The sequence below is a fragment of the Ochlerotatus camptorhynchus genome, unplaced genomic scaffold (assembly GCF_037179485.1).
Source record: "Ochlerotatus camptorhynchus isolate MF236.1 unplaced genomic scaffold, CSIRO-AGI_Acam_v1.1 ptg000530l, whole genome shotgun sequence".
NCBI classification, from domain to species: domain Eukaryota; kingdom Metazoa; phylum Arthropoda; class Insecta; order Diptera; family Culicidae; genus Ochlerotatus; species Ochlerotatus camptorhynchus.
The window spans coordinates 1,471,418-1,499,355 of record NW_027041014.1 but is presented as its reverse complement, the minus strand read 5'-3'; the positions used below and the strand labels follow the sequence as shown (position 1 = coordinate 1,499,355).

The 27,938-nt window shown below is 38.5% G+C and overlaps 2 protein-coding genes across 3 annotated transcripts in view; one reads left to right on the top strand and one right to left on the bottom strand.

The window, feature by feature from the left end:
- On the bottom strand, window positions 1-26,994 carry LOC135713021 (uncharacterized; the record flags this gene model as incomplete). The annotated part of the gene is made up of 2 exons (XM_065236099.1): window positions 26,779-26,994; window positions 1-624 (listed from the first exon to the last, which is right to left on the bottom strand). Coding segments are annotated over exons 1-2 (840 nt in total), but the record flags the coding sequence as incomplete, so codon positions are not given.
- Window positions 3,264-27,938, top strand: part of tn (thin) — a 233,775-nt gene continuing 209,100 nt past the window's right edge. For both annotated transcript variants that reach the window (XM_065236147.1, XM_065236148.1), the window contains exon 1: window positions 3,264-3,612. The gene's annotated coding sequence lies outside the window, so the exon portion shown is untranslated. The remainder of the gene's footprint in view (window positions 3,613-27,938) is intronic.

The window sequence follows — 27,938 nt, the reverse complement described above, 5'->3', positions numbered from 1 at the left end:
AGATTGTAGGATCGCTTTGCGAGTCTTACATTCCCAAAAATTGGATTTGTGGTTTTCACCACAATTTGAACATTTAAATTTCTTAGGATCTTCCTTCACAGGACAGTCGTCCTTTGCGTGAGAGGAATCACCACAATTCATGCATTTAGCTGGCATGTAGCAATTTTTAGTTCCGTGACCCCATCCCTGGCACTTACGGCACTGAGTGAGGTTTTGGAAATTTCCTCCAGTCTTCCTGAAGTGTTCCCACTTCACTCGGACATGGAGCATAAGGCTAGCTTTTTCTAAGGCCTTAAGGTTGTTTAGTTCACTAGACTTGAAGTGAACTAAATAAAAATCATTAGAAATCCCGTTGCGCGAATCGCCAGGACGGGATTTCATTTTCATTTTGATTACTTGGAGTGGCACAACTCCAAGTAATTTTGCCAGTTCATCTTTGATCTGATCCAGGGATTCACCACTGGGCAGTCCTTTCATGACAACCTTGAACACACGTTCAGTTTTGGTGTCGTAAGTAAAAAATTTGTGCTTCTTCTCAGTAAGATACTTGAGAAGACATTTAAATCCGTCCAAGGATTCAGCCAATACACGGCATTCACCCCGACGTCCAATTTGTAGTGAAAACTTAACTTTCACGAAATTCAAAAGTTCCATGCGAAGAGCATGGAAATCGGTAGTGGTTATCACAATAGGGGGAATCTTTTCCTTCTTGGCATTAAGCCGGGAAAGTTTACTAGAATTTTTCTTGGATGATGGATCATTCTCATCATCCGTGAGCAAATCAAATTGATTACTCAAATTAATTTCTTCAGAAGGGGGGTCAAGAGTTTGCCCCTTTCTTTTGCGTTTAGGCGCCATGGCGGCATTAAATGTTTTATCCAAATCGACTTCCAAGCAGATTACTATAAGAATCTGAAGGATCGAAGAGGAATTTTCCAAATCGATATCCAAGAAGGATTACCTCGGGTAGGGTCCAAACAAGGATCGAAGAGGAATAAGAGGAGTTGAACAAGGTAGAAAATTTTTACAGGTTGAGCACTGAAAAGTGCTGTTTAAATTTGTTGTAGCTTTAGGTAGTAGTAACACTTCCTTAAGCAAAAAGCAAATAGATCCGCACGGCAAGAGAGCACGATGCGGACTGAAATTCTCATCTTAAATATCACGAGTTCCCAACCAGATAGAAAGGTACTGTCTTCGGCATAGGCTTTTTCGCATGTGGACAGTAGTTCCGAGTTTTCTCGCTTTGCGGCGCTACTATACACGTGAAATTCTTGCAAATAAAAAACTCTAGATCCTGACCAGATAGAAAGTAAATGTATACGGCAAAGTTTTTCAGGAAGTCATGATCTTTTTGTTGGGTGACAATAGTTCAGAATTTTTTCACTATGCGGCGCTAGTATATACGTGCCTTTCTCGCATATTCAATAGCTCGATATATTGATCAGCTAGAATATTGCTGTCTTCGGCAAAGTTGTTTAGGGGGTCAAAACTTTTTGGCTGGTAAACAGTAGTTAAGAATTTTCTCACCACGTGGCGTTAGTGTACATGTACATTTCTCGCATATGCTATATCTCGAGATCCTGATCAGAGAGAAAGTTACTGTCTATGACAATGTTGTTCAGGAGGTCAAGCTCTTTTGGCTGGTGGATAGTAGTTCAGAATTTTCTCACTTCATGGTGCTAGCATACATGTGAAATTCTCGCATATAAAATATCTCAAGTTCTTGACCAGATAGAAAATTATTGTCGTGGGCAAAGTTGTTCAGGATATCATAAAATTTTGATCGTGGACAGTTGTTCAAAGATTTCAACTACCTTAAAAAACTTAGCCGAAGACAGTAACTTTTTATCTGGTAAGGATTTAGATATATTTTATATTTGCAAGAATTTTACATGTATACTAGCATCGCGAAGTGCCGGCGCCGGTGGTGTAGAGGTAAGCGTGACTGCTTTCTAACACCCCAATGGGTCTGGGTTCAATCCCAGCCGAGGTCGGTGGGATTTTTCTGAGGCATAAAAATCTCTGGTCACGTCTTCCTTCGGAAGGGAAGTAAAGCCGTTGGTCTCGGCCCACGTGTGTTTGAATGGGTGTGATATCCTACGCAGGTGTGGAAGCTGCCTTCCTGCACATTCGATTGCCGTCAATGGATGGCAATCGATGTCCATCGGTGATTGGCACTAGATTGCGGAACAGAGACCGACGTTAAATAAAGGAAAGAAGAAGGAGCACCACGAAGTGAGAAAACTCTAAACTACTGTCTACCAACATAAATGCCTTGACCTTCTGAACAACTTTGCCGAAGACAATAACTTAACGCGTATTGAGACAATTTTGAACTATTGTGCACCATGAAATAGGCTTTGATCTCATCAACAACTTTGTCGACGACAGTAACTTTCTATCTGGTCATGACCTCGAGATATATCACATGCGATAATTTCCCATGTATTCTAGCGCTACGTAGTGAGAAAACTTTGAACTACTCTCCACCAGCGAAAAAATTGTGGTCTCTAGAACAACTTTGCGCAAGACAGTAACTTTCTATCTTGTCAGAATCTCGAGATTTTCCATGTTGTAACCATTTAAGTCAAATACCACGTAGTACGGACACCTTTTACGCGGTTTCCATTCACATTTTCTCTATTAACTATGATTAAATGTGATAAAAGCTGAGCTTGTTTAGTTAAAAACAAGTTTTTTAAGGAATACCCGTTAGTTTCATATCGATTGGTAGGTCGGCTGCACAATGGCAATTGAAATCTCTCTCTGTTGTACAAAGTACAACGCGCGATTACTCGTGTTACAAAAGTTGGCGCAAGTAACGAAGAGTTAAATAAGCAAAATTTGTCAACAATCGGTCTTGAAATATTTTTTTGGGAGCAAGTTGAAGTCTGGGTCATATAGACCCGTTAATGCACTTTGTGTATTTTTTTTTTCTTTTCTTAATGCATTTGGAAGGTTAAATCAGCGCTGAGAGAAAAAAAAAACCAAATTTAAAAAAGTCTCCACCCAGTCCGTCGCACAGTTCATTAGGCCGCCGCTTGCTTATCGCGCTATCAAGTTGACACTTACTGGCACAGAGTGCTGCTCCTGATGGCTTCACCGCGATGAAAGCTCACCAAGTTGGAAGAGAAAATTGTCCCACATGAAAAACACTCACCTCTGGGCCGCTCCATGGCTGCCGTGACAACTACTCGAGAAAGTAGAAGCCTTCCTCGATGGTCTTTTTTTCATACTTCCCCATTTTCTCCCATCGAAAGGAAGTCTTCGACAAGTGCAGAATAGTGGAAGTGTTCCGCGCAATCGGCTTGACTGCACCTGCTGCCACCGCCGGAGTGGTGGTACTCTCAAACTAGTGAAAGCTTGGTCCTCCTCCCCAGCCACAGAAGAGCCCCGTCGTCTTCGGTCGGGCGTCGCTCTCACACACAGACACACCGGGAGGGGGAGGTGAAACTGTAACCGTGAAATCGTCAACTACTGTGTAAACTGCCCAACCTACCGTTTGTTTTTTGTGCGCCGCAACTGCCGGTTGTGCTTTGATGATCTGCTGCCTCTGCCGCCGATGTTTGACGGACGAGCTGTAGAGAGCGCAGAACTCGGAACAAGGAAAAAGTAAGTAAGTTGCATGTCGGGGCTTCTCTTTCTCCCTAGGTTAGTGGTTTTCGGGTTGTGCCGCACGGAGCACAGCGCTCGATAAAATTTGAATCGGATTTTTTTCAGGACGTCCTTGGAATCAATGCTCAATGCCCTTCGTATATTTTCCATTATGCTGATAAAGGCGATGATGCTCCGTGACCTCAATAGTTTGGAAGCTTCTGCCTGGGGCTGTTTGTATCATCCCTAGTTTCGCACTGAGATCTGAAGCTAAAGGATGCAACTTGACGGTAATTGTGTGTGGTTGTGTAAAGATGAAATAAGTGCAGAGCGGTGGTTTGGGGGGGTCGGAAGTCTGCTGGGTGACAGCTGATGGATGTTGGAATGGAGAAAAAAACTGTAAGCGAAATAACATTTCAAGGTCGGCACAGCTTTGTAGCGCTGGCTTGGTGGGAAAGTGTTTTCTGCTTTTTATTTGAATTACATTTCCTGAACAGGCTTTCCCCGGGACCGGTGGAACTGAAGGACTCGGCGTTTTGAGATCTTAATCACAGATTGTTTGGAGCTGTAAAATGGAATTATATGGAAACGGTAGTATCTCCTGTTTGTCTAAGGCAAGCTCACCGGTCCGTTTGTTGTTGGTGAATTGTCCGGATCAGGAGTGCACTATGTTGCAGATTGTGGGTGGAGATCAAACGAGCAGTGTTGAGTGGATTGTAAACACAATAGCTGGTCTTTTATCGTGTTTCAAGGTTCCGATGTAAATTTAAGTGCTGTTGTGACTTTACTGAATTGTTTGTCAAATGGCATGGTACAAACTATCTAGGCTAGATCAAGGGATTTTCAAAAATGTTGATGTTATGACATATAACTTAGATTATAAAAATCTCCATGAGCTTATATTATGAAGATATTCTAAGGAAATTTTTGGAACAATTCGAAAGCTATGCTTCCTCCACTTTCCAAAGCTATTACGACAACTTCCATCTAAAGAAAACACAAATGTTATTAGCAAACAAAAACCGCAGATAAAGTCAACTGAAAGCAATAACAAATCCACACAAAAGAGACCACTAAACTGTAAAAGCACATCACGCAAGAAGCAATTGTTTTCCAAGTGATTGTTGCCATTATTAAGGGAAAATTTTCCAGAAACAAGATCTTGTGTAGAAATGTGCTTAGCAGTTCGTTTCCTCAACCACTCGTCGGTTGGTCGGTTGCAAGGCGAATGGAACATCTTGTTATCCTAGCATCAGTAGAATAAATACAATTCTTCTACAGCCACAACAAGCTGGGATATGTCCTGGAAGATGCAGAATCATCACATGGCACTACGGACCACTGTTATTGGCTTCCATTCCAGGGGGTTCGACAGAGCAATCTTCGTATGCCGCTGTGGAGGCCAGGAGAGAATTGATTCATTTTCTGTTCTTCAATTAAACCGTCTGTCAATCAAAGGGCGCATTGTTGTCCGAGTGAGGACAGCAAACATTCCGTCTTGATGCTATTTTTCTCCAACACCGATCCGATGCTTCATGGAAGGCCGACCGAGTAAAATGGTTCTCGAGCTAAGCCTGGACCTTTCAATAATGATACGGATTCCGTTTCCGACCTTTTTTTTTTTTTGAGGGCGTGTTTGATTTGTAAGTCCCGTAATTTGGAGAACCTGATGGGCTCTCTGCTCAAATGCCATTTGAGCTGGTTTGTCCTTTCTGTACCTTTGTATGCAGGAAATCTTGGGAAAATGTTATTTGCTAAAGCATAGAATCTACCATTGTGACCTGTACTGATTGTACGAGTGTTGAGAAATGTGGAGAAACGCTGCTGGAATTCTTGCGGTTTGTTTGATTTGTGAATACAGAAGGGATCAATTTACGGTCAATAGAATGATTCGATTGGAAAACTCAAACAGCTTGTGTTGAATTGTTGGGACAGTGAAATGCCCAGGGGGTGATACAATTTCATAGATGCGCCTCATAGTTTGCAAAATGTTCGGGAAAATAGTGGAAACGTGAAAAGATCCTCGATCAAACTGGAAATTTAACCCACAGTATAGCCCTCTAAATCGTGGCTCACATTCCGACAATAAATGACCGTCTGTACGGCCAATGAGATCAACCCAAATTTGTGTTCAGTTTAGTCTTAAATTGCAAAAAGTGCAGGAACTCAGTGTTGAGTAAATTTGCCTCATGTTTTCCAGGTTTTCTAGGTATGACTGGAATGCGCAAAAATTGGTCGACAAAAAAATCGTTTCTGTCAGTCAAAATTCATATCACAAAAATCTTCTTATTTTTCTTTTGGTAGTTCAATTCATAAATTTAAAGGAAAAAAATGTTCGTTTATTCTTTTGGTATGCCAAATCCGAGCTGCCTCGCCTTCCGCTTAACCCTTTCTAGTAAACTTTGCACAGTGGTCTCATCACTAGCGTGCACAGGAATCTTGTTAAGGAGAGGCATTTTTTTCTAGGGTGCATTTAATCTGGGGATAGGGAGTACTCCAAAGTGCATGGTGTATAGTGCTGTTAACCTCCCACCATTTCCCTACTGTTCAATCTAGCTAATTTTATTTATGTTTTGCTCCGATGGTGGTTCATCTTCTTCAATGCAAACTATTTTCAGACAGCCAATGGAAATTGACAATTTAATCCCATCGACGATGTTGATGACGATCGGTTCGTCAAATGGTTGTGATAGTAGGGCTTTAACTGAAATGATACATTTGCTGCAATGTTGTTGCCTTGGTGGTTGGATTCAGCTGAAGTCACGTCATATGGTGGTGATAGCACCGACAAACCGACATAAATGACCAAAAAGAATCGCATTCTTCTTTCGCATGCACACTGCGTCGACAAGTAATAGGTTCAAACAATGCGCATTAGACTGATGCAAAATTTGAAATTTTCGCTCCACGGTGTTCAAACGGTTTCAAATCGGGTCCTGATTAGCCTCCGAAAGTTTAAACTCATTTGATAAGAAACTGACTTGGCACAAACCATTTGAAGTTTATATGGAAATTACAATGGGAAAACAAAACTTTTTGTTCATTGTCTTTTAGCCTTTTTACATATTGTACTGTTAACAAATTATATCTACAAGCTACAACTTTGCAGAAAATCGTTTTTCAGCCAAACGTCAAATTAAATAGTTATTAATTGTTTAAGAGATTGATAATCTTATGGCAATATTAAGCAACTATATTGTGGACAACACTGTATTCTGCAGTGTGACATAGTAGCCATGATTTGTGTCCTCTATTATACGCGCCATAAACACCAATGTTGCTTGCTGAACAGTTGATTGAGCATAATCATAAGACATCAGTGAATTGAATCATTAATAACTTTTACTCCTTACATTTGATCGAAAAGTGGTCTTGAACAAAGTTGTAGCTGACAAAATTTTCAACAAGTTCAGCTATTATTTTCTAAAGTAGAGTGGACTGGTAAATTTTGAGATAGATATGAACCGAAATTATGGTTTTTCCATAGTAATTCCCATATAAACTTCAAATGGTTTGTGACAAGTCAGTTTCTCACTAAATGAGTTCAAATTTTGGGAGGCTAATCAGGGCCAAATTTGGAACCGCACGCTATGACTGAAGGCACTTTTTTTGCAACATTCATGTACCTCAGTGTTTTCTTCACAGGATGTTAGTATTGATCCTAACAAACAAATCTGTGATGGTTTTAAAATATTTCATCTTGGGTTTTTCGAGAAAGAGTGTTTTGAAGTTTAAAACGCTGTTTATGAAGGCGTATATGGACTATTGACGCTACCAAACTATTAATCCAGGAGATAGTTAGTATCCAAAATTGTTGTGTCCCGTACTCAGTAGGTGGCGAATGTGGCGTTTGCAGTCATGAGAGGTGGTAAATTTGCTTGGATTTTAAAAAATAAATAAAGATGTTTGACTCAACGGCGAGATCGAAAATTAATTCTGGCAACCATGACAAATTTGTTTGAAAATCGTTTAACCAATAATGGCCATAATACAGGAATGAAACCCACACGAGGTTAGAAACTCTTGCCCAGTAAGTTTAGGTAGCCCTCATCTTGAATTACTAAAAAATTGCTAGATATTCTTGCAGTACCCTTATTTTGTCTAAGAAAACTTTCAGGAAGGTTCAGCGACTTTCTTGGAAATTCCGCGAACTATAGGGAACTGTGGCGAATTTTAGGAAAGTTCTGCAACTTTCAGATAAGCTCATTGAACTTCAGGGAGGGAAGTTCTATAAACTTCAGGAAAACTATGCCATATTCAGGGACATTTTGTGAGCTTCAGGCGAGTTTAATGTCCTCCTGGTAAGTTCTACGAAGATAAGACAGTTTTGTAAACTATAGCAACATTATAAGAATTATAATGATGCTCTGCAAAAAGTTCTTTAAACGCCAGGAAATTTTTGCAAACTTTAGGATGATCTGTGAACCACAGGGAAAATTTACAAACATTAGGAAAGTACTGTGAACTTTAAGAAATATCTGAGACAGCCAGATAAAAAAATGACAAACTCAGAGACGTTCTGCGAACTTCAAAGAAGTTCTAAGATCATCAGGAAAGTTTAAATAATTTCATCGAAGTTCAACGAAGTTCAACGAAATCAAGGGAAAATTTCTGAACAGGGATATGAATTTGAATTTAACTTTTATAAGCTGTCTCATCAGGTCGTTGATGGAACAACTTCCACTCCATGTCTTAGAAAACAGGTATGATAGAGAGAATTTGTTGCGATATATCTTTCCCTTTTACGCTTCCTTTATGAAATGTGATCAACGGCATGGGCGTAAAAAATGGGAGTTCGCCACCTAAAAAAAATACCGTGATTACGGCTCACGCATGTTACACACTTTAAAAAATCTACACGCGCAGTTCATGTGTTTCGCATTTGAATTGGCGCAATGTGGCAAACACATTAATTTCAAATGTATAACTTATGAAATCAGCCATACCTTACCTATGCTTCATTCGCTTACAGCACACATGAATTTCATGTGATTTAAACGTCAAAGTCATGTGCTTGATTTATAATCATGAAATGTGCAAATGAATATGTTGTACAAGACATGCTAAATTTATTCGTGATGCACATGAATTTGATGAAAGACATTGTAGCAATCTAAAAGTATAACTATTGGATTTAGATTTTATTTGTTGCTTTGAAAATGATAACGGAATTTAATTTGAGCAAATCGTAGTCATGCATACTACATTCAAATATTATCGTACAAACAGAAAAATATATTATCCAATACCTTTGAAACTCAAAACCTTACTACGGTCTACTTAAAAGATAATTATTGAACGGTTTATTTATAATTTCATATTGTGGGTACAGTAGATTAATCGTAGTAGATAGCTTAACCTATCAAATCAAATATCGCTGTCTTCGTAAATAAAGTTGCACTTTTTTTTCCTGTATACATAGTAGTAGTAAACGCATACACACGTATACAAAAGAAAAAGAATCGGATGTCCAAAAGAATTCATTTTCGTTCTAGAATTAAAATCATATGATCAGTCCTATCCACTTTCAAACATTCAAAGCGACTCCAGTTTAGACTCTGTACTCTGTACAGTCAAATTTAAACTGCACTCTTAGAAAAAAAAATCATGTAAATTTAGGTGCTCTGAGAGTGACATACGAGCGTCAATTTTGACATAAATTTGAGCCATAGCAGACGCGAAATATAACTCAATCAAACTTACTTTTCGTCGAGCAACAAACTTTTCAGTCTCGGAGCACTAAACATTACATGACATGTTTGTTTACGTCTCTACTTTTATGTCAAAGACGGATTCCGTCACGTGTAAAATTAGTTATTTCTAAGTGTGTATAGTAATCCCTTCATTTAAACATATAATTTCCCACAAACAATACTCACATACTCACGGTTAATAATTTCGATGATTTTGTTAGGAAAACCTAACTCCACTAACAAGTCTTCTCTCTTCGTTGTTGCCTTCCATGTTTGTTTTGACTCTAGGTACTCTTCTCAGTAATATCCCATACAATTCATTCATCTAGAGATGAACTAGCCTAAGGCTAAAAATCTCTTAAATAAAGAATTAAAAAAAAAAAAAAAAAAAAAAACATACAATTCATGTGTCATACACGTTAAATACACTAGTAGGAAACAGTAGCGCAGAAATATATGGGGATCTCTTTGATTTCGATAAGTTAACACATGAAATCAATGTGTGGTAGTATTGATTTCATAAGCAACAAAAACATATTATTTTTGTAATTAAATCTTATGACATCTGTGTGAAAAGAACATGGTGACAAGTTATTAACGGTCTTCACATTCCAAAACACATTAATGGAACGCTTCATTTTTTTTGAGTGCCTTGCCATTTACCGGTATAAATAATCAGATCGAGGTTCACAAATATCCAGAAGAAAGATGTTAACAAGAAGTTCAAACTATTTTGACTGTTGAATTGTGCGGCTGTGTAGAAATTTGCAAATCATGTCTGACGCAATTTTCGGGAAACGTCATACATGTAGTGAAAACCAGAAACTTCAAAATCTCTCCGAACCGGCTGACGAAATTAAGGATCACTTTGTTGCCAAAAGCATTAGAGCAGCGTTTCTCAATCTATGAGTCGCGGCCCATCAGTGAATACAGGCTACCCTCAGATAGTTCACATAAATTCAGATTGTTGATCATAAGTTTTTTTTTAACGTACATGTAGAATAAATCTGATTTTTAAATTATGCAGGGGTAATCAATTTAAAAGCCGTTTTGGCATTATACAGCCAGTTTGGAAAGTCTAGGCCATTTTGACTTATTTGGACCAATTTTTGGGTATTTTAGGACCATTTTAACGTGTCATGATTATTATAGGAGTTGTCATTTTTAGACTGTTGATAAGATTTGTAGACCAATAGACCAATAGACGTTTATGATGCAATTCTAGGTCGTTTAATCTTTTTTTTTTAGCAATTGTGAGGCCTTGTTGGTGTTTTGACGTTTCAAAGCCATTATAGTGTTTTGATGCCTTTTTCGCGCTTTAAAGCTTTTGTTTTTTGGCTTTTTTATAATCATTATGGCGTAGGTTTTGATTAGGTTTTTTAACATCGTTATGAGGTGGTTTACTAAATACATTGAACTTTCTTTAGCTCGATATTCAAGGGATCATCGAAGTATAGAATAACAATCCCATACAACATCGCTACTACAGCAGCCATGAAATAAATGTTTACTATTCTACTCAAAATCGAGTTAGTGGACATCGAGTTGTGGAGAGTTGACTGTAGTTTTAATAATAGTTTTTTTATGCTACTCACGTGATTAGATATCTCTTTCAGAGCCTTCAGATAATGTTTGAACGGTTTTACCGATTTACCATAAATTTGTCGATTCTAACCATTTTATCTTGTTATGCATGTTTGGGGTGTTTTGGCGTTTCAAGCCGTTAAAAAATCACGAATTTTCAACATAATGTTGGCCTAATAACATCTCCATCTAATATTGGTGGGTCGCAAGCTCATACAATTCCTAAAAGTGGGTCGCAATCGAAAAAGGTCAAGAATGATCCCAATAATGCTTCAAATGGGGTGACTGCCACCAGTGCTGAGATTTGTCATTGTCATTGACAGACTGTCGCGCGATATTGACAAAATTGTTCGTCACATAGTCACTGACAGACTTGATCCTCAAAAAAACCTTCGTCAAAATCTCATTCATTTTTTCGTCAATGACAAAGATTCACCTGGCAACAAAAAGTGTAATTTAGTACATTCTGTGTCACATTATTGTTATCCAAGTAGCTCAGGACGTAGATACTTGTTCATTAAAATGGATCCATGTAATTGATTTGCTCAAGTTATTTAATTTCGTTACAAATTTAGCTAATAAACAAATTTGCACATGTTCGTCACTGACACCATTGTCATTGACAATTGACATGGTTTGCCTTGACTATGACTGTTAGCTCAAATGAGTGACCAAAGCAGAATTGTCAATATCACCGTGTACTGTCGAGATTTTGCAGCACTGACTGCCACAAATGCGACTGAAATATAGTATTTTGTTTGACTACTTTAATCTCTTTTGAATCATTTTCAGCAGAATTTGTTTCGATACGTAACAGTTGTGTATAATCAATAGTCCATCTACGCCTTCATAAACGGCTAAGTGTACTTCAAAACACTTTTTCTCAATAAACCCAAGATGAAATATTTTGAAACCTTTACAGATTTGATTGTTAGGATCAATACTAAATTCCTGTGAAGAAAAAACTTAGGTACATAAAAGTTGCAAAAAAAGTGCTTTCAGACATAGCGTGAACCGTTTGAGCACTGTGGAGCGAAAATTTCAAATTTTGCATCCTTCTAATGCGCATAGCAGTGAACAAACAGTATATTGCTCTTGGTCAATCCAATCTTGATCAGTGATGTTTAGTACTTGGCACTGATGAAGTCTGCAAGTAGTAGACGAAATACGCGCATCCGTCAAAAGATAAACAATTATAACGGAATTAAATGGAAATAAACCAACACACTCAAAGCTCTTCATTAAAGTATATTGCTGTTTTTGTCCTTGCACTTGGCTTGTACTCCAGCAGTGCTGCCAGCCATCAACCCTGTAGCTAAGCACCGCCAGTTAGGGTGACAGAAAATGATGCCGAACATTCAATATGTTTTAGAGATGATATAAAGGACAAACCCGAATTTATTGCAACGCACATAAGCAGCTGTAACGTTTTAACCACGGTAACAAATGACTTGAAATTTTCAGAGAAGATTCTCAGACGATTTTTTAGTGAGACGACAATCGACCAAGGTTCTATGGCAAAATAATACCCACTTTTCAATTAGGGAATCCAAAAGCTGTCTTTAAACTTTGTACTGTTGCGAAAAAGTCCATCATCAGAATTCCTTGAGGTTCTTTTCGAAGTTTTTAGAACTCTATGAACTCTTTTGAAATTCTTTTCAGGAGTGTCCTTAAATTACTTTTAGAACTCTTCTTGACTTTTACTCACAACACCTTGGAATTGAAATTCCCTTAGAGTTTCAGTAGAATTTCCTCAGTATTATCCAGAAATTATTCCCGGAATGAGCTAGAAATTATCGGTACACGTTTGCCATTTTTTTTTTTCAAAATACCTTTGGAATTTAACTCAAAATTTATCCTTTAGAACTGTCTTCGGAATTCAATATCCTTGAGGTTCTTCTCAGATTTTTTTTTAACTTTCCTAATAGCTCTTTTGAAATTCTTCTCAGAAGTCTTCTGGAATTATATTTAGAACTCCTCATGATGTTTTCTCAGAACACCTTATGACTGAAAATCCTTCAGAAATTCTTACCCGTTTCTAGAAATTATCATCGGAATCCTCATTGGAATTTCACTCAAAATTTGATTTTCTCGGAATTTTTCTCGAAGTTATCTTGAAACTATCTGCAGAATGCACTAGAAATTATCCGCAGAATTTTGTTTGAATTCTCCCCAGAAATATTTTGGAACTGTCCTAGGAATTCAATATCCTTGAGGTTCTTCTCGGAATATTTAAGAACTTTTTCTCAGAATACCTTGGAACTGAAATTCCCCTAAAGTTTCAGAAGAATTTCCTCTGTATTCTCAAGAAATTTTTCCCAAAATGAGCTTGAAATTGTCCTCGGAATATCCTTGGAATTTTCCCCAACATCCCTTTGGAATTTAAATCAAAATTTGATTCTCTCGGTATTCTTTTTGAAATTATCTTAGAACTATCTGCAGGATTCACTACACATTATTCGCTGAAGTTTCATGTAATCATCCCCAGAAATATTTTCTTTTGGAACTGTGCTCAGAATTCAATACACTTGAGGTTCTTCTCGGAAGTCAAGTTTAAGTTGTCCGTCCATTCACCAAAACGTTGTAGTTTTTCACCAGAAATGTCCAATAAAGATTGCCCCTCCATTCACCAGAACTGTGCAATTTTTACATCAGGAATTTTCATTTCAGCTTGCCCCTCCATGCAGCAGATTGTTGCAAATCTTACACCAGAAAATTGCAATGCAAATTTGCCCCCAGAAAATTTTACACCAGAAAATTTCAATTGACCAGAACAATGCAAATTTTCCACCGTTAATGTTCAATAAAAATTGGTTCGCCAATCTTCTGATTGGTGAAGATTTCCTTTTTCCATTTTCCACCAAATATTTTCAAAGCTTGCTTCTCCTATCATCAGAATGTTGCAAGTTTTTCATCAAATAAAGCTTGCCCCTATTTTCAGATTTTCCATCATAAACGTTCAGTAAAGCATATTCCCTCCAATCATCAGAATATTGCAAATTTTACACCAGAAATAATAATTAAAGTTTGTTCCTCTATTCAGCAGAAGGATGCAAATTTAAGACCAAAACTTTTCCGAAAAGCTTGCCCATCCGTTAACCAGAACTGTGCAGATTTTCCACCAGAAATTTAAAAAAAAGCCTAATTATAAATACAGCTTATGCCTTCATTTACCATTGCAAGTTTTCCACCATAATTTTGTTATTCATTTCATTAATCAATTATAAATTTTGCACCAGAAATTTTCAATAAAACATGCTCCTAAATTCACCAGAACGGTGCACCAAAAATTGTCAGTGAAGTTTGTTTCACCATGCACCTTTGTGGTTAAATTTTTCAGGTTTTGCCTCTTCATGCACCAGAATGGTGCAAATTTTCCACCATAAATTTTCGATGAAGCTTGCATTCATCAGAACGATGCAAATTGCACCAGAAAAATTATTAAACCTTGCTTCTACATTCGCCACACTGTTGCGAACTTTCCACCAGAAATTTTCAGTTAAATTTGCACCTCTAAATTTTTAGCGTGATTCAATTTTTTTCACCAGAGTTATTCATTATCCCACTATATCCCACCTTGATGATATATATACACCATAAATATTCAATAGAAAGCTTTTTCTTCGATTTACCACCACGAAGGTGAATTTTATCAATCTTCAATTCACCGTCTTATTTTAGCCCTCCATGAAAAACCTTGAAAAAAAAAATTACGCCATAAATGTTTTGTATGCACCACTGTGGTGCAATTTTTTGACCAAAATATTTCATTGAAGTTTGTCCCTTCATGCACCTTTGTGAAGAAATTTTCAGGCACCATCTCAAAAGAATTGATGCAATAAAAGGTTTTCAGTGCCCTTATATTATGAAATGAAGTTATTTTACCTTCAAATCAAGTTATCAAGAAATCAAGCTATTTTATATAATAATTTTGTAAATGTGGAAATAAAAATCTTATATATAAAAGGAGGGGCAATTGCCCCCCCCCCCCCACCTTGCCCCACCCTGTGCACGCCAGTGGGTCTCATCGTTCTTATTCGCCGGCGAACGCCAGTTAGATTTAAACTAGACCTGTGCGCCGCCACGCCACCCCGCCACGCCACGCCGCCACCACCGACGATTTTCATACGTCGCCGCCGCCGATGAAATTTATCTTCCACGCTGCCGAAAAAAATTATGTCACGCCGATGAAAAATCCGTAGCACCTTTTAGGTTAAATGTATCTTGAACGCATTGACATTAGCGTGTGGTGCTGCGATTGTCATTTAGTTTTTTGACGTTTGTTTGCACTTTCTCGATCTAGCACACAGGAATGAATCATTCAAGTCGGATTTACATAAAGGTGAATAAGTGAATATAAGGTGTCCCAGAATGTCTAAGCACGAGTTTCGAGCACCCTTGCTTGTTTCCGATGCCGTTTAAACAGCTGATTATCACGGTGAATCATTGTTTACATTTCGACCAACAGTTTCGTGTATCGCAAGTTGTGGTTCTTTACATTTCCGTTACAATGCGAAGCATTTCTCCGGAAAAGCGCAAACAGATCGTGCATTTTCTTTTAAATATCATTATTAAGGAGACTTTCTCTCTGAGTAAATTAGCGAAATTGGAAGGTGGTATGTATGGAAGTATGGTGATGAAGCAACTTTCCAGGACAAGCAAAAATCTGGACGTAAACCGAACCCTGTTGACCAAAATCTGAACCGGAAAATCTTGCAAGCTTTCACTAGCAAGACGTGGCTATAAAAGTGGGATCCTCGAAAAGTAACGTCCAGCAGGCCAAGGCAATAATGGGTCTAAAGGCGTTTAAGAAGCAGAAGAAGTCAAATCGAACTGAAAAACAAGCCACACCCGTCAAACCGAAGGCTCGGAAGTTATAGAAAGTGTTGACGTTTAATCGGTGCACACTACTACACCGACCGCTCCTTGGCTTACGACTCGGATTTTCTACGTTTAACTGTATGCTAATGGAATTTGCTGTAAACAAAGTTACGATATCGTTTTTTCAAATCGTGCTTAGACATTCTGCAACATCCTATATTATTAACAACATGTTGATGTTTGAGCTTTTTTTTTAATCTCTTATATTTAGGTCCAAGCTGTGCTTCAAATACATAAACCAAAAGTTGTATGACTACAATGCGTGTACATTCAAATATGTATCAGAGTAGTACAAGCATATCATTTACCGCTATCAACATATTTATAACGTGTAACGCTCAATAAATGAAAGAATTCCTGAGGCCCATTAAAATGTTACATAATGCCACAGATTGCTTTTAAATATTATCCACCCCTACATAACGTACTTTTCTTATAGTTAATAGAAGGGTTGTAACAATTTGCAATACGACTTCACCAACAAGCACTTGACATACGGTTCTATAACATTCCCCAGAAAACCATTTCCCAGAATTCCATTCCCCAGAATGCACAAATCCCCAGAAAAGCATTCCCCAGAATGTACAATTCCCCAGAAAAGATGATGAAATTAGTAATTTTCACTTTTTTTACTATTGATAAAACACTATGTTTACTTTTATGGATTTATGTATTTATCAATTCCAAACCATTTTTTAGCTCTTTATAAAATGACAACCTTCAAGTTTTCGAGCACTTCGTTCATCATTTAATAAGTCAAAGGGTCTATTATGCAATCTATTTCAACCAGTCGGAAACTGTTAAACCAGATCGAAGAATTGTTCGATCTGAGTTGAAGAATTTCTCGTGATGGATTAAAAAATCGGATTACAAATTTATAACATTATTCCACTCGTTATTATCCCAAATGGTCATTACCCCGAATCCCTTGCGAAAAGCTATTGATTATAAATTTTCCTTACATATTAAAAGAAGAAAATATTCCCTTCTTTATCATACATCCAAAGAATTAATTATTTTCTCTTTTATATAATCAAAGAAGGGAATATTCCCTTCTGTATCGTTTATCTAAAAAAATAATGATTTCCTTTCTTAAATTTTCAAAGAACAGAATTTCCCCTTCTTTATCATATATTTAACGAATTAATTTTGTTCTCTTTCATATATTAAAAAAAAGAGCATATTCCCTTCTTTATCGTAGGTATATCCAAAGATTTGATTATTTCCATTTCTTATATTTTCAAAGAAAGGAAAACGGCTTGATCCATTAAGAAGTTTTTTCTATTCTTTTTATATACGCGAAAGAAGATTCCAGGAGTGACTATAATAAACAAAAATAGTCAATCTAACACATGGCTTACTTTTCTCTGGAATGATACATTCTGGGGAATGGTTTTCTGGGGAATATTTTTCTGGGAAATGGTTCATTCTGGGGAATGAGATTCTGAGGAATGGTTTTCAGCGGAATGGTTTTCTGTGGAATATTATAGAACCTTGACATACTTTCCTAAACAAAGTCCACATGTACGGCCAATAATAACAATTCAAAATTGAGCAGGAGTTACTCATATTTGAGTTCAGTTGTTTATTTATTTTGTGTTGGGGAGTGAAGTAAAACCACTCCATGCATTATTTGACCTTTTGTGGTACCCCTATTTGCTGTTTGTATCATGCAAACCGACCACTATTTAACGAGTAGATAGCTTATTGCCTGGACACTTCTTTTCCCAGTCCGGTATACTATGGTTTATAAAACCAACTACCTTTCCAGGATTTGCAGACTAAATATCACTAGGTTGTAAGCTAATACTTCCAAGAAATTTGTATCTACGCTTGTGTAATGCACCACAACTGCAGAACAGATGTTCCGAGGTTTCACGTTCCAAATTACAGAAACGACAGATATTACTCTGAACCCGACTAATGTTCTTCATGTGATATCAACTAGGACAGTGCCCAGTTACTTGGCCAGTGTATATAAAGGGTGATACGGTCAAAATTTGGTCAAGGGAAAACGCGTGTAAATCGGTGAAATCGTTTATTTAAAAAATCAAATTAAATTTCTTTTTCAAGTTCAATTAGTATAAAATTCAGGAAAAATATTCAGTCAGGCTTCCGCTTTTCCAAATCCGAATTGCCGGGCCTTACGCTTGACCCCTGCCATCAGATTTTGTACAGCCACCTTGTCCACCTTCTTCGCCGCAGAAAGCCAGTTTGCCTTGAACTGCTGCTCGCTCTTAGCAGTTTTTTTGGTCTTTTTTAGGTTCCGCTTGACAATAGCCCAGTATTTCTCAATTGGGCGGAGCTCTGGCGTGTTGGGAGGGTTCTTGTCCTTGGGAACCACCTGCACGTTGTTGGCGGCGTACCACTCCATGGCCTTTTTACCGTAATGGCAAGATGCCAAATCCGGCCAAAACAGTACGGAACAACCGTGTTTCTTCAGGAAAGGCAGCAGACGTTTATTCAAACACTCTTTCACGTAAATTTCTTGGTTGACAGTCCCGGAAGCTATGAAAATGCTGCTTTTCAAGCCACAGGTACAGATGGCTTGCCAAACCAGATATTTCTTTGCGAACTTTGACAGTTTCATGTGCTTGAAAACATCTGCTACCTTTCCCCTTCCTTTTGCCGTATAAAACTCCTGTCCCGGAAGCTGCTTGTAGTCGGCTTTGACGTAGGTTTCGTCGTCCATTACCACGCAGTCAAACTTCGTCAGCATCGTCGTGTACAGCCTCCGGGATCGCGCTTTGGCCGTCGTATTTTGTTTATCATCGCGATTTGGAGTCACTACCTTCTTGTAAGTCGATAGTCCGGCTCGTTTTTTGGCTCGATGCACGGTTTTAGACGATACACCCAGCTTATTTGCGGCATCTCGGAGAGAGAGGTTAGGGTTTCGCTTGAAACTACCGGCAACTCTCTTTGTCGTCTCAGCGGCTTCCGGTTTTCGATTTCCCCCGATCCAGACTTCCTGGCTGTCGACAAACGTTCCCCAAACACTTTAATTACATTTGTAACGGTTGATTTGGCAACTTTTAGCGATTTTGCCAACTTTGCGTGCGAGTAGCTCGGATTTTCGCGATGCGCGAGCAAAATTTTGATACGCTGCTCTTCTTGCTTGGACGGCATTTTGACAACTGAAGAGTGAATTCCAAAATCAAAATAGGAGCAACATTTTACACACACACACCTTCAAAATGAGGGGTGTTCAGGTTTTTTAATTGCAAAATTGAAAGAAATACGTCAAGTTGATATTGACCAAATTTTGACCGTATCACCCTTTGCTAAGAGCTCTTTTATTGAGCTCTAAGAGCTTTTTGGTGTATGTTATATTAGGAGTTATACATCTTTTCGACTGGTTGCAGATTGTGACAGTCATCTAATTGGCCATCACCCTTTGCTCTTCCCAGCATTTGAGTTCCATTTTTACCGTACAGTATGATATTCCACAGTATGGTTCGCTTGAAAAACTTTTGGAAAATGTCCCATCGCAACTGAAATATTTGTCCCGGGGCCAAAGATTCCTGCACCTGTTCGTATTCCAATTTTTGAGCCATCTGTGAAAAATATGATTGAGCCTTGACGAACTCTAGGACCACCAGTTTCCCAATCCGAAAATGAAGTTTCACAAACGTTGAGGGGAATTTCATAGTTGTCCTCTGGTTTCATCCAGTCTCCATTCATACTCATCACTGGTTCTCTTTGGAAGTATTGTAAGATGCTTAGATGACCAACAAGATCACCTGGCATTACTTTTTACATCTTTTGAGCCTTAGATCCCTTCTTTCCGCTTCTAGTTGCACATGTTCATGCAAGGGTAGCAGATTGAGGATTGCTTCTAATGCTTTTGATGCCAATATACCTACGCACCGCACCCGTTATATCAATGCATGCTAGACGTTGAAGTTTTGCTAGTTTCCTCTGTGCAGTAGCCTCTTTTGATTTTGGCCACCACACTAACGAAGCATGAGCGTTCAGATTACTCTAATTCGTAAAATCATAGGTCAGATTGAGTAAATTTTCCGACGCTTTCCGAGGAAAACTTCTCGATAATGAGAAAAACTGATTGTGGTTTTAATCTGTCTTCTAGTACACTTCTAACCCAATTTTCTTAATTTTTCCCATATTCGAGAAGTTTTCCCCGGGAAACTGTCGGAAAGTTTACTTAAACTATGAGTGACCTACGTTTTAGCGATTTTCAGTAATTCGAAATCAAATATGGGTAGTATTTTTTGTCAATGTGCGATTGGTTTGGAAAGATTTTTTTTTAAATCTGTTGAAATAAACTCACGCCGACCAACGCTGACACGCCGCCGTCACCGAAATCAAACGGCGGGACGCTGCCACGCCGCCGCCACCGGCAGAAAATAACATATCACGCCGCCGCTGGAAATATTTTGATCGGCGCACAGGTCTAATTTAAACTGAAACTAAAAATCTGAGATAGTCCTATGGTTCGACTGGCTAACTCGTGTTACATTACACATTTTAGACGAACCGAATAGATTCTTCTCGTTTAGATTTAGGATAAGGTGTATGTAACCATAAATTCGATGTCACACTCCTATCAGCGTAGGAATAGCGGTATCATGGAAGAGATGATAATTTCATATTATTAGGCCTTTTCTTTATGGCTTTGGATGTACCTACACACTTAGATTTTTTTGCCGAGCAGCTAGGTGCCGATTTTAAACACCGAGCAGCTAGGTATTTAATTTTGCTGGATCTCAGCGAAAAACTTGCCACGTGGTGATAAAATTCTTAACTACTGTCTACCAGCTAAAAAGTCTTGACCCCCTAAACAACTTTGCCAAAGGCAGCAAATTTCTAGCTGATCAAGATCTCGAGCTGAATATGCGAGTAAGGCACGTATATACTAGCGCCGCATAGTGAGAAAATTCTGAACTATTGTCACCCAACAAAAAGATCTTGACTTGCTAAAAAACTTTGCCGAATACATTTACTTTCTATCTGCCCAAGTAACATTGCAAGCTTTAAAGAGGTTTTATAGCATTCTACAAGTCTTAATCATGGTCTACAGAACCCTCATAAAACCAAAATTGTTACTTGGGTGGTCAGGATCTACAGATATTTTATAAGCGAGAATTTCACATGTATAGTAGCGCCGTGAAGTGAGAAAACTCTGAACAACTGTCCACCTGCAAAAAGGCCTTGACCTCCTGAACAACTATGCTGAAGACAGTACCTTTCTATCTGGTCGTGAACTCGAGATATTGTATAGGAGAATTTTACGTGTAGTTTACTCAACATAATTCTATGAATTTGTGTTACTCGGGCCAATACTAATTGCTATTGCGATATATTTAAAAATTCGCAACGTGTTTCCCAACACAAAACTGATAATGCCCACCTCACAAAAAAAGTCCGCCTTTCACATTAGTCTGCAGGAATCCCTCCGAGAATTGACAGACCATTAGCGTCGGTGATCAACAGCTTTCTCGAAGGCGGATGACATCGGTCGGCCTTCACACCTTGATGTCTTAGCCGAACCTGAGCCTGAAGCATGAAAACAAAACTAAAACAATCTAGTTTCTTGTTTGCCTTCACCGGTGACGACCCCGTTGAAGGCAATTATTCATGGGAGGACCGAACGATGAAAGAAAACACAGACCCCTTGTGTGCGAATCTTGACAGCCGAATGATACCACCATCACGACACAGACACGGCTAGCGGGGGTGGCTGCAGTGATGGTCACCTTTCTTCTTTCTAAGTCTACTCGTTTGCAAGTGGTCATTCTCGGTGCCATGGTCGACAGGCCTACAGAGCAGTTCCAGGTTAAATAGAAAAAAATAAAAATAATTTTACTCGGCCTTTTCCGATTTGCATGAAACTTTGCATCATTGATTATTATGGGTAACCATTAACATTTTTTGCAAATATTCGGCCATTTTGGCTCTTGTTTTTTTTTCAAAATGGCGTCTGAAATTTTTCAATAAATTATAGCATGAAAACGTAACTTTTGATCGAAATTACGTTTGAAGCAAAGTTAATGAGAACAGTAAAATCTTTCTATTTTGAGTAATCATTTCTAAAATGTGTCATAAACTCAAATATATCAAGAAGTGTCTATTCAATTTTTTTTAAAGAAAAAGCTATGAAAACTGATTTTTTTTTTAATTTCTACACCAAACACAATATTTGAGACATTCTTAAAAGATGTCTGCGCAAAAGTTACATTTAATGCGTAATAACAAAAAATAAAAAAAAAATCTCCAAAATTTGTTTGATTTTTGTAGATTTTCAAGTGTTTATGCTTTTAAATATTTCTAAAGCTTGCAGTTTTCATGGGAATTTTTTTCTATAAAAATTTAAGATATTAAGGGTATACGGAATCAAAATGCATCACAAAAAAAGATTCGGCAAAATTCACCCATTGTTCAAACTTTCAGGGAATAAAAGAAATTATATTATTTAACTTTTTCCATAGTGTTTTATTCAGTTTTAATGCTATTTCTAAATGCACGTATTTTTTTTTTCTTAACGCTACTCATAAGAACTTGTTTAGACCAACTTTTTTGTGTGGAAATCCATTTTTCTTCATGTCTTCCTCTGATTCCACTTCCTTATGGTTTTTCCGCACTGTCTGTTTCATGATGACCTAGTACTTCTCAATTGGCCGCAGTTCCGGTGCGTTTGGGGGATTCAGATGCTTGGGCACGAAATTGACCTCTTTAGCCTTGTACCACTCCATAAAATCTTTCGAATAATGGAACGAGGCTACATCCGGCCTTGAAATCATAGGACCATTGTGTGAATCCAGAAGTCGAAGTAGACGCTTTTGGAGGCATTCCTTAAGGTATACCTGCCCATTGATCGTCCCAGTTGTCACGAATGAAGTGCTCCGCTTTATACACGAGCAAATTGCTTGCCAAATCATGTATTATTTGGCAAACTTTGACATATTCTGCTTTCTGAAGTCCTCAGGAACATCGAACTTATGATGAGCAGTGAAGAACAGGAGCCTCGGAAGCTGCCGGAAGTCTGCTTTTACATACGTCTCGTCATCCTTAACGAGACAATGCGTTTTTGTCAACATCTGGGTGCACGTGATTTTCCTACCGTATTCATCGCGATTCGGTGCCTTTTTGGACTTTGTACGTGTGTAGTCCTTCACATTTTTTAGCATCTTGCTCGAAAGTTTTGCTTAAACGCAGTTTTTTCACCACATCTCTAACTGAACTGTTTGGATTCCTCTTGAACGCTTGAACTACCCGCTTGTGATCTTTTACACTATACGGAGATCCATTTCGGCCACTTTTTCCTTACGATTCCTTGTACCGATTTAAAACACGGCTTACCGTAGATTGTACCATTCCCAGCTTCCTGCTGATCACGATGACACGATGAGAGATATCCGGATTTCCGTTGCTGTTCTTCGGACTCCATTTTCGCAACGATTGCACAACTACTAGGGAAATTTATACAGAGTAAAAAATACACATTGAACTAATTTCACCCAAAATTTTAATAGAAAATACCCAATGGGTAAAAAGTTACAACCATTTTAAAATGATGTAATTTGATTCGGTACACCCTTTATCTCAGAAAAACTTTGTCTTAGACGTCATTTTGATCAGAAGTAACATTTTCTTGCTACAATTTTTTGAAACATAATAAAAACGCAAAACAAAATTCCAAGATCCAAATTGGTCGACTTTTTGCAAAAATGTGAATCATGGCCCACAACACACAATTATGCAAATCGGAGAAGGTCGAGTTTTTCCGATTTGCCATTTGACGTGGAACTACTCTAAAGACACATCGCTTCCTTCCTTTGAATGATTACAATCTCCTACCAACTGACCGACCGACCAACCGACCGACTGAACGCAACGCAGCGGAAGAAGACGTCCTCGATACTCGGCTCATGTGGGCCGCTTTCTTTCTACCGTAGACACCGTAAATAGCTCATTAGTCACTGTTTTGTAATTGGCCATGAGAAATGAGAGCATGTGACGGCACTCGCTTTTATCACACACTTACTTGTGCGTGTGAAGAAGATGGTCCATGACGAGGGTCGGTTCATACGTGGGATGAACAATAATGGAGTCTTTTTTGAATAAGGGAGCCTTCTTGGAATATGTCACGCAAAATTTTCCAAAAAACCAAGCCTCCTCTCCCTTGGAAAATATGTCACGTATCCAATCCTCCCTTCCTCCTCATTCTCCATTACCACCGCTTTGAAATGCTATGATTTCAACGATGTTAGAATTTGGTTAACAGCTGAACAAACAAGACATACCGTGTATTTCAAAATTGATCGCACAGCAGTAGAGGGAGCGCTACTTCGTCGTAATCACCCATTTCCATTCTATCGAGCAGTTAATAATATCAATAATTTCACCGAGCACAAATTAATAATAGGTTTGTTCCGATGCGTTAGTTCATTAGCTACAACATAAACCCTATTTACGCTCATTGTTCTCAAAACAAAAGAAGCACTCGTAGCGAATCCCCTTTTTCTACGGTTATCCGCAGGACGAAGAAAATCTAATGGCGTTTCAATGCGTTAGGACGCAATTGAAACTCGTAGAACGAATTTAGAATCAGGAAGCAGTATTAGATTTTAAACAATATCTCAACAATTTGAGTTTTTTTTAAATCCAACGGTACGTATGGAAAGGTGAATCAATTAAGAAGTCGTCTTTGACAAAAATATTCCATTTTTTTTATCAAACCCGTTCAAAAAAGAAAGGTAAAGCGCGGGTTGTACGGACATTAGATCAAAAACCTTACATAAATTTTAGAAAAACGGCTCTAAAAGCATAAGTTACAAATATACGTCTTGAATTTTTGGCAGCTGACTCCGCATACATTTATTTACTATTAGCTCAGTATTGGGAATATTTGGTTGAGTTTTCAAAAAGTTAGAGCAATTTAAGAGAAACGTCTTTTTCTTGAAACCCCTTATTTTTTTTAAATAAAATGAACATAATTTGTTGAAATTTTGCTCATTTTTGGTAGTGATAAAATCATTCATCTGCCACAAATTTTACTAAAATTCATCCACAAGGTAAAAAATTGAAAATCGAGCGTTTAACTAAAATAAATCAAACTTTATACAGGCTCCTCCAATAAAGACCTAAATTATAGCCATAAATCCATAAACATCTATTCAATCACCAGCCACGATTAAAAAAATATCTAAATGCTGAGTAAATACGTACGCCCCTCGCGCGCAGCTAGCACGCATCTAGTGTTGGGAATCGAAAATATTTGGCAGTGGTTTGTTCACATTTCTATAGAGAACAACTTGTGCAAGTTTGATCAAAGTAGTCAATGGCGTTCAGAAATAACGTCAAATGGAACTCGAAAGAAGAAAAAATGTTCAGTCCGCATCGTGCTCTCTTGCCGTGCGGATCTATTTGCTTTTTACTGAAGGATGTTTATGAGATGGATAATAACGAGGTAGGTCATGATCTTTCATATACTAGGTAGGCAAGGGGTAAGTCACTCAGCACAGTGTGCCGAAAGTAGATTCGGCACATCTTCGGCACAATCTCGTAGGCATTGGATTTATCATTAAATCAAATAGGACCACTGCTCGACAGCTGTTATTGAAGTTGTTCACAACATTCGCTGTGTATTTCAGAAACATACTCCACTTGAATATACTAGAGGAACTCAGACCAGACAATTCACTTCTCGGTTCACATTTATCGCTGCTGGTCACACATTTTTCAGCTACTACGCAAATGGAGTGTATTACGCACCGGAATGCAAGAACCATTTGGATGGATTTGATCATGAAGTGGTGGCGATTGGATATGGGAAACTCAAAGGAGAATATTACTGACTAATCAAGAACTCCTGGTTCAACTACTGGGACAACGATGTGATATGCTTTGATTGTTGTTTCTTGATTTTGTTTTCTGTCGATCTTGTTTTCTGTGCTGAGGACCAATGCTACCGACGTCAGGTGGCAGCTCGCACACCTGGACTCTACCTATTGACCCATCAACTCATGAACCGCGACCAACGGCTTTACTTCCCTTCCGAAATAAGGCGTGATCAGAGATGTTGGCCTCAGAACATCCCGGCGGCTCCGACTGGGATTGAACGGAGGCCTGCTGTGGTGAGGGATATGCTTTGATGGCAGTGAAGGGAAACAACTGTGGCCTTATCACCAATGCGACGTTTGTAAATTTGAAGTGAGATTTCTGTTTAAATTAGAATTAAGTAAAAGAGTAGTTTTATTTTCGGATATGTTCGATGCCACATGGTTAAATGGTTTTCGATTTTTGTAACATACACAGCTAAAAAAAAGTAGTGTAAATTTCCGTTACTATGATGCACATAAATGGAGCGTCATAAATCATACAAATTTACATTATAAATCGTGTAAATTTATGAGACATGTCATGCAATATTCCATATATTGTATGCAACTTTCCACCTTTGTTTGCAACATTTCTTGCAAGCTGCTAGTTTACGTGAAAAGGAAGTTTACATGCATTAATGTTTGCATGCATGGATGTTTACATCACCAGTAAAATTCAGATTTTTTTAGTGTGTAAGATTAAAACAATAGGTTGAGTGGACATAATAAAAAAATCCGTGGCATTGTGCCGTGAAAAGTAGTTCGGTATTGTTCAAGTGAGTTTGGTTTGGTAGATGACCAATTGACCAAGTGCTGGTGATTTGTTGCTGAAAAGAAAGGCCACATCCTGCCTCAACATACAATTTTTGATCGAATTCTCCCGGAACTCCAACCCGATGGCAAAACCGAACGACTTAGTTTGGAATCCTCCTTCTTGGCATAACCCATTCCATCGTCGAAAACTTCCGAGAGCTTCTTGCTCGGAATCACCACCTTCAACAGTTTCTCATCCAGATTAAGCATAAAGTTGTAGTGCTTCTAAATCGTTTCCATCTGATTGACCAGCAACGTTCGGACGACATTGGAGCAGTAGGACTTGTAACGCTCACCTAGAGCACAGATAATCGATCCGAAGTGCAAATAGTTCTTGTCGCTGAATGCACTGAACTTCAAGCTATAATTGTTACCCGACTGATTAATCGCCGGGTAACAGATGTCCAACTAGTTGGTATCCACACCGGAGGCGTCAGAGCCTGCTCGACACCCTCCGACAGTTTGGCATGTTTTACTTTCTTATCGATAATCTCCATGATGTGATCCTTGAGGTACTTATTGAATACGTCTACCGCCACCAGGCAGGCCTTCTTGATGGTGATAACCTCGGAGTCCTTCTTGGAGCACATGATGTACCCGATTGGGACGCTGATGTCCACCGCACCGTGTCCTTGACGAAGGCTCGCCACGTATCACAAAATTCACCCAGGAAGTTATCCCAACGTTCTGCCATCCTTGGATCCCTCTATCGCCTCCATCAGCTTTTCAAAATTGGCCTTGTTTTTGTCGTTCTTATATCGAACCAACAGCATCACCAACGGAATGCCCTCCTCACCGTCCTTCTCGTCCTGGTCAGGAAAAATATGGACTTTTCGCACAGAACCGTAATCGTATCGGTCAGCTCGGTGCGAGGTGGACTTGCTGTAGATGGTTTCCTCGTCTACGCCGATCGCCTTCAGAATGCAATCCACTTTCTGCAGCGAATCACCTTAGAGGCGTTTTATTCGTCGGGTGAAGGAATCTTTATCGAGCATTCGACATTTTCATCAAACCAAACCATTCAAGCTGTATGAAATACCGGGTTGCTAAATATACCATAATATTCGTATTTTACAAAAAAAAAACCGCTCGCTCTATGACCGGCACAATCGGGCACACTGAGAAAAATGTTGACCCAAGATTGATGTGCGGAGTGACCTACCCCTTGGAGGTAGGTCATTTTCTTTCATTTAAAGGTCACTTCTGATAGACAAAGATGTTGAGAAAACAAATATCTATCTAGGAAAAATATGCATAGTAATTTTTTTTATCAAAGTGATGAGTAAAAATTCTAAACACTTCAATATCTTAAAAATGTCTTCATTCGAGTTTTAAAGTTTTTTTTTTAATGGAGCTCCTGAAAAATGGCTGGTAAATCGCTGGACAAAGCGTACCATTGATACCCCGCGTATCTGAAAGTATAAAATAGACCCCAATGTGGTCCTTAGCCTATTGTCCAGCAACTCGTATCCCTACCTCCCCGCGGTGCCGGCTGAGGTACGAGTAACCATAGGAAAGATCGGGTAACCAAACC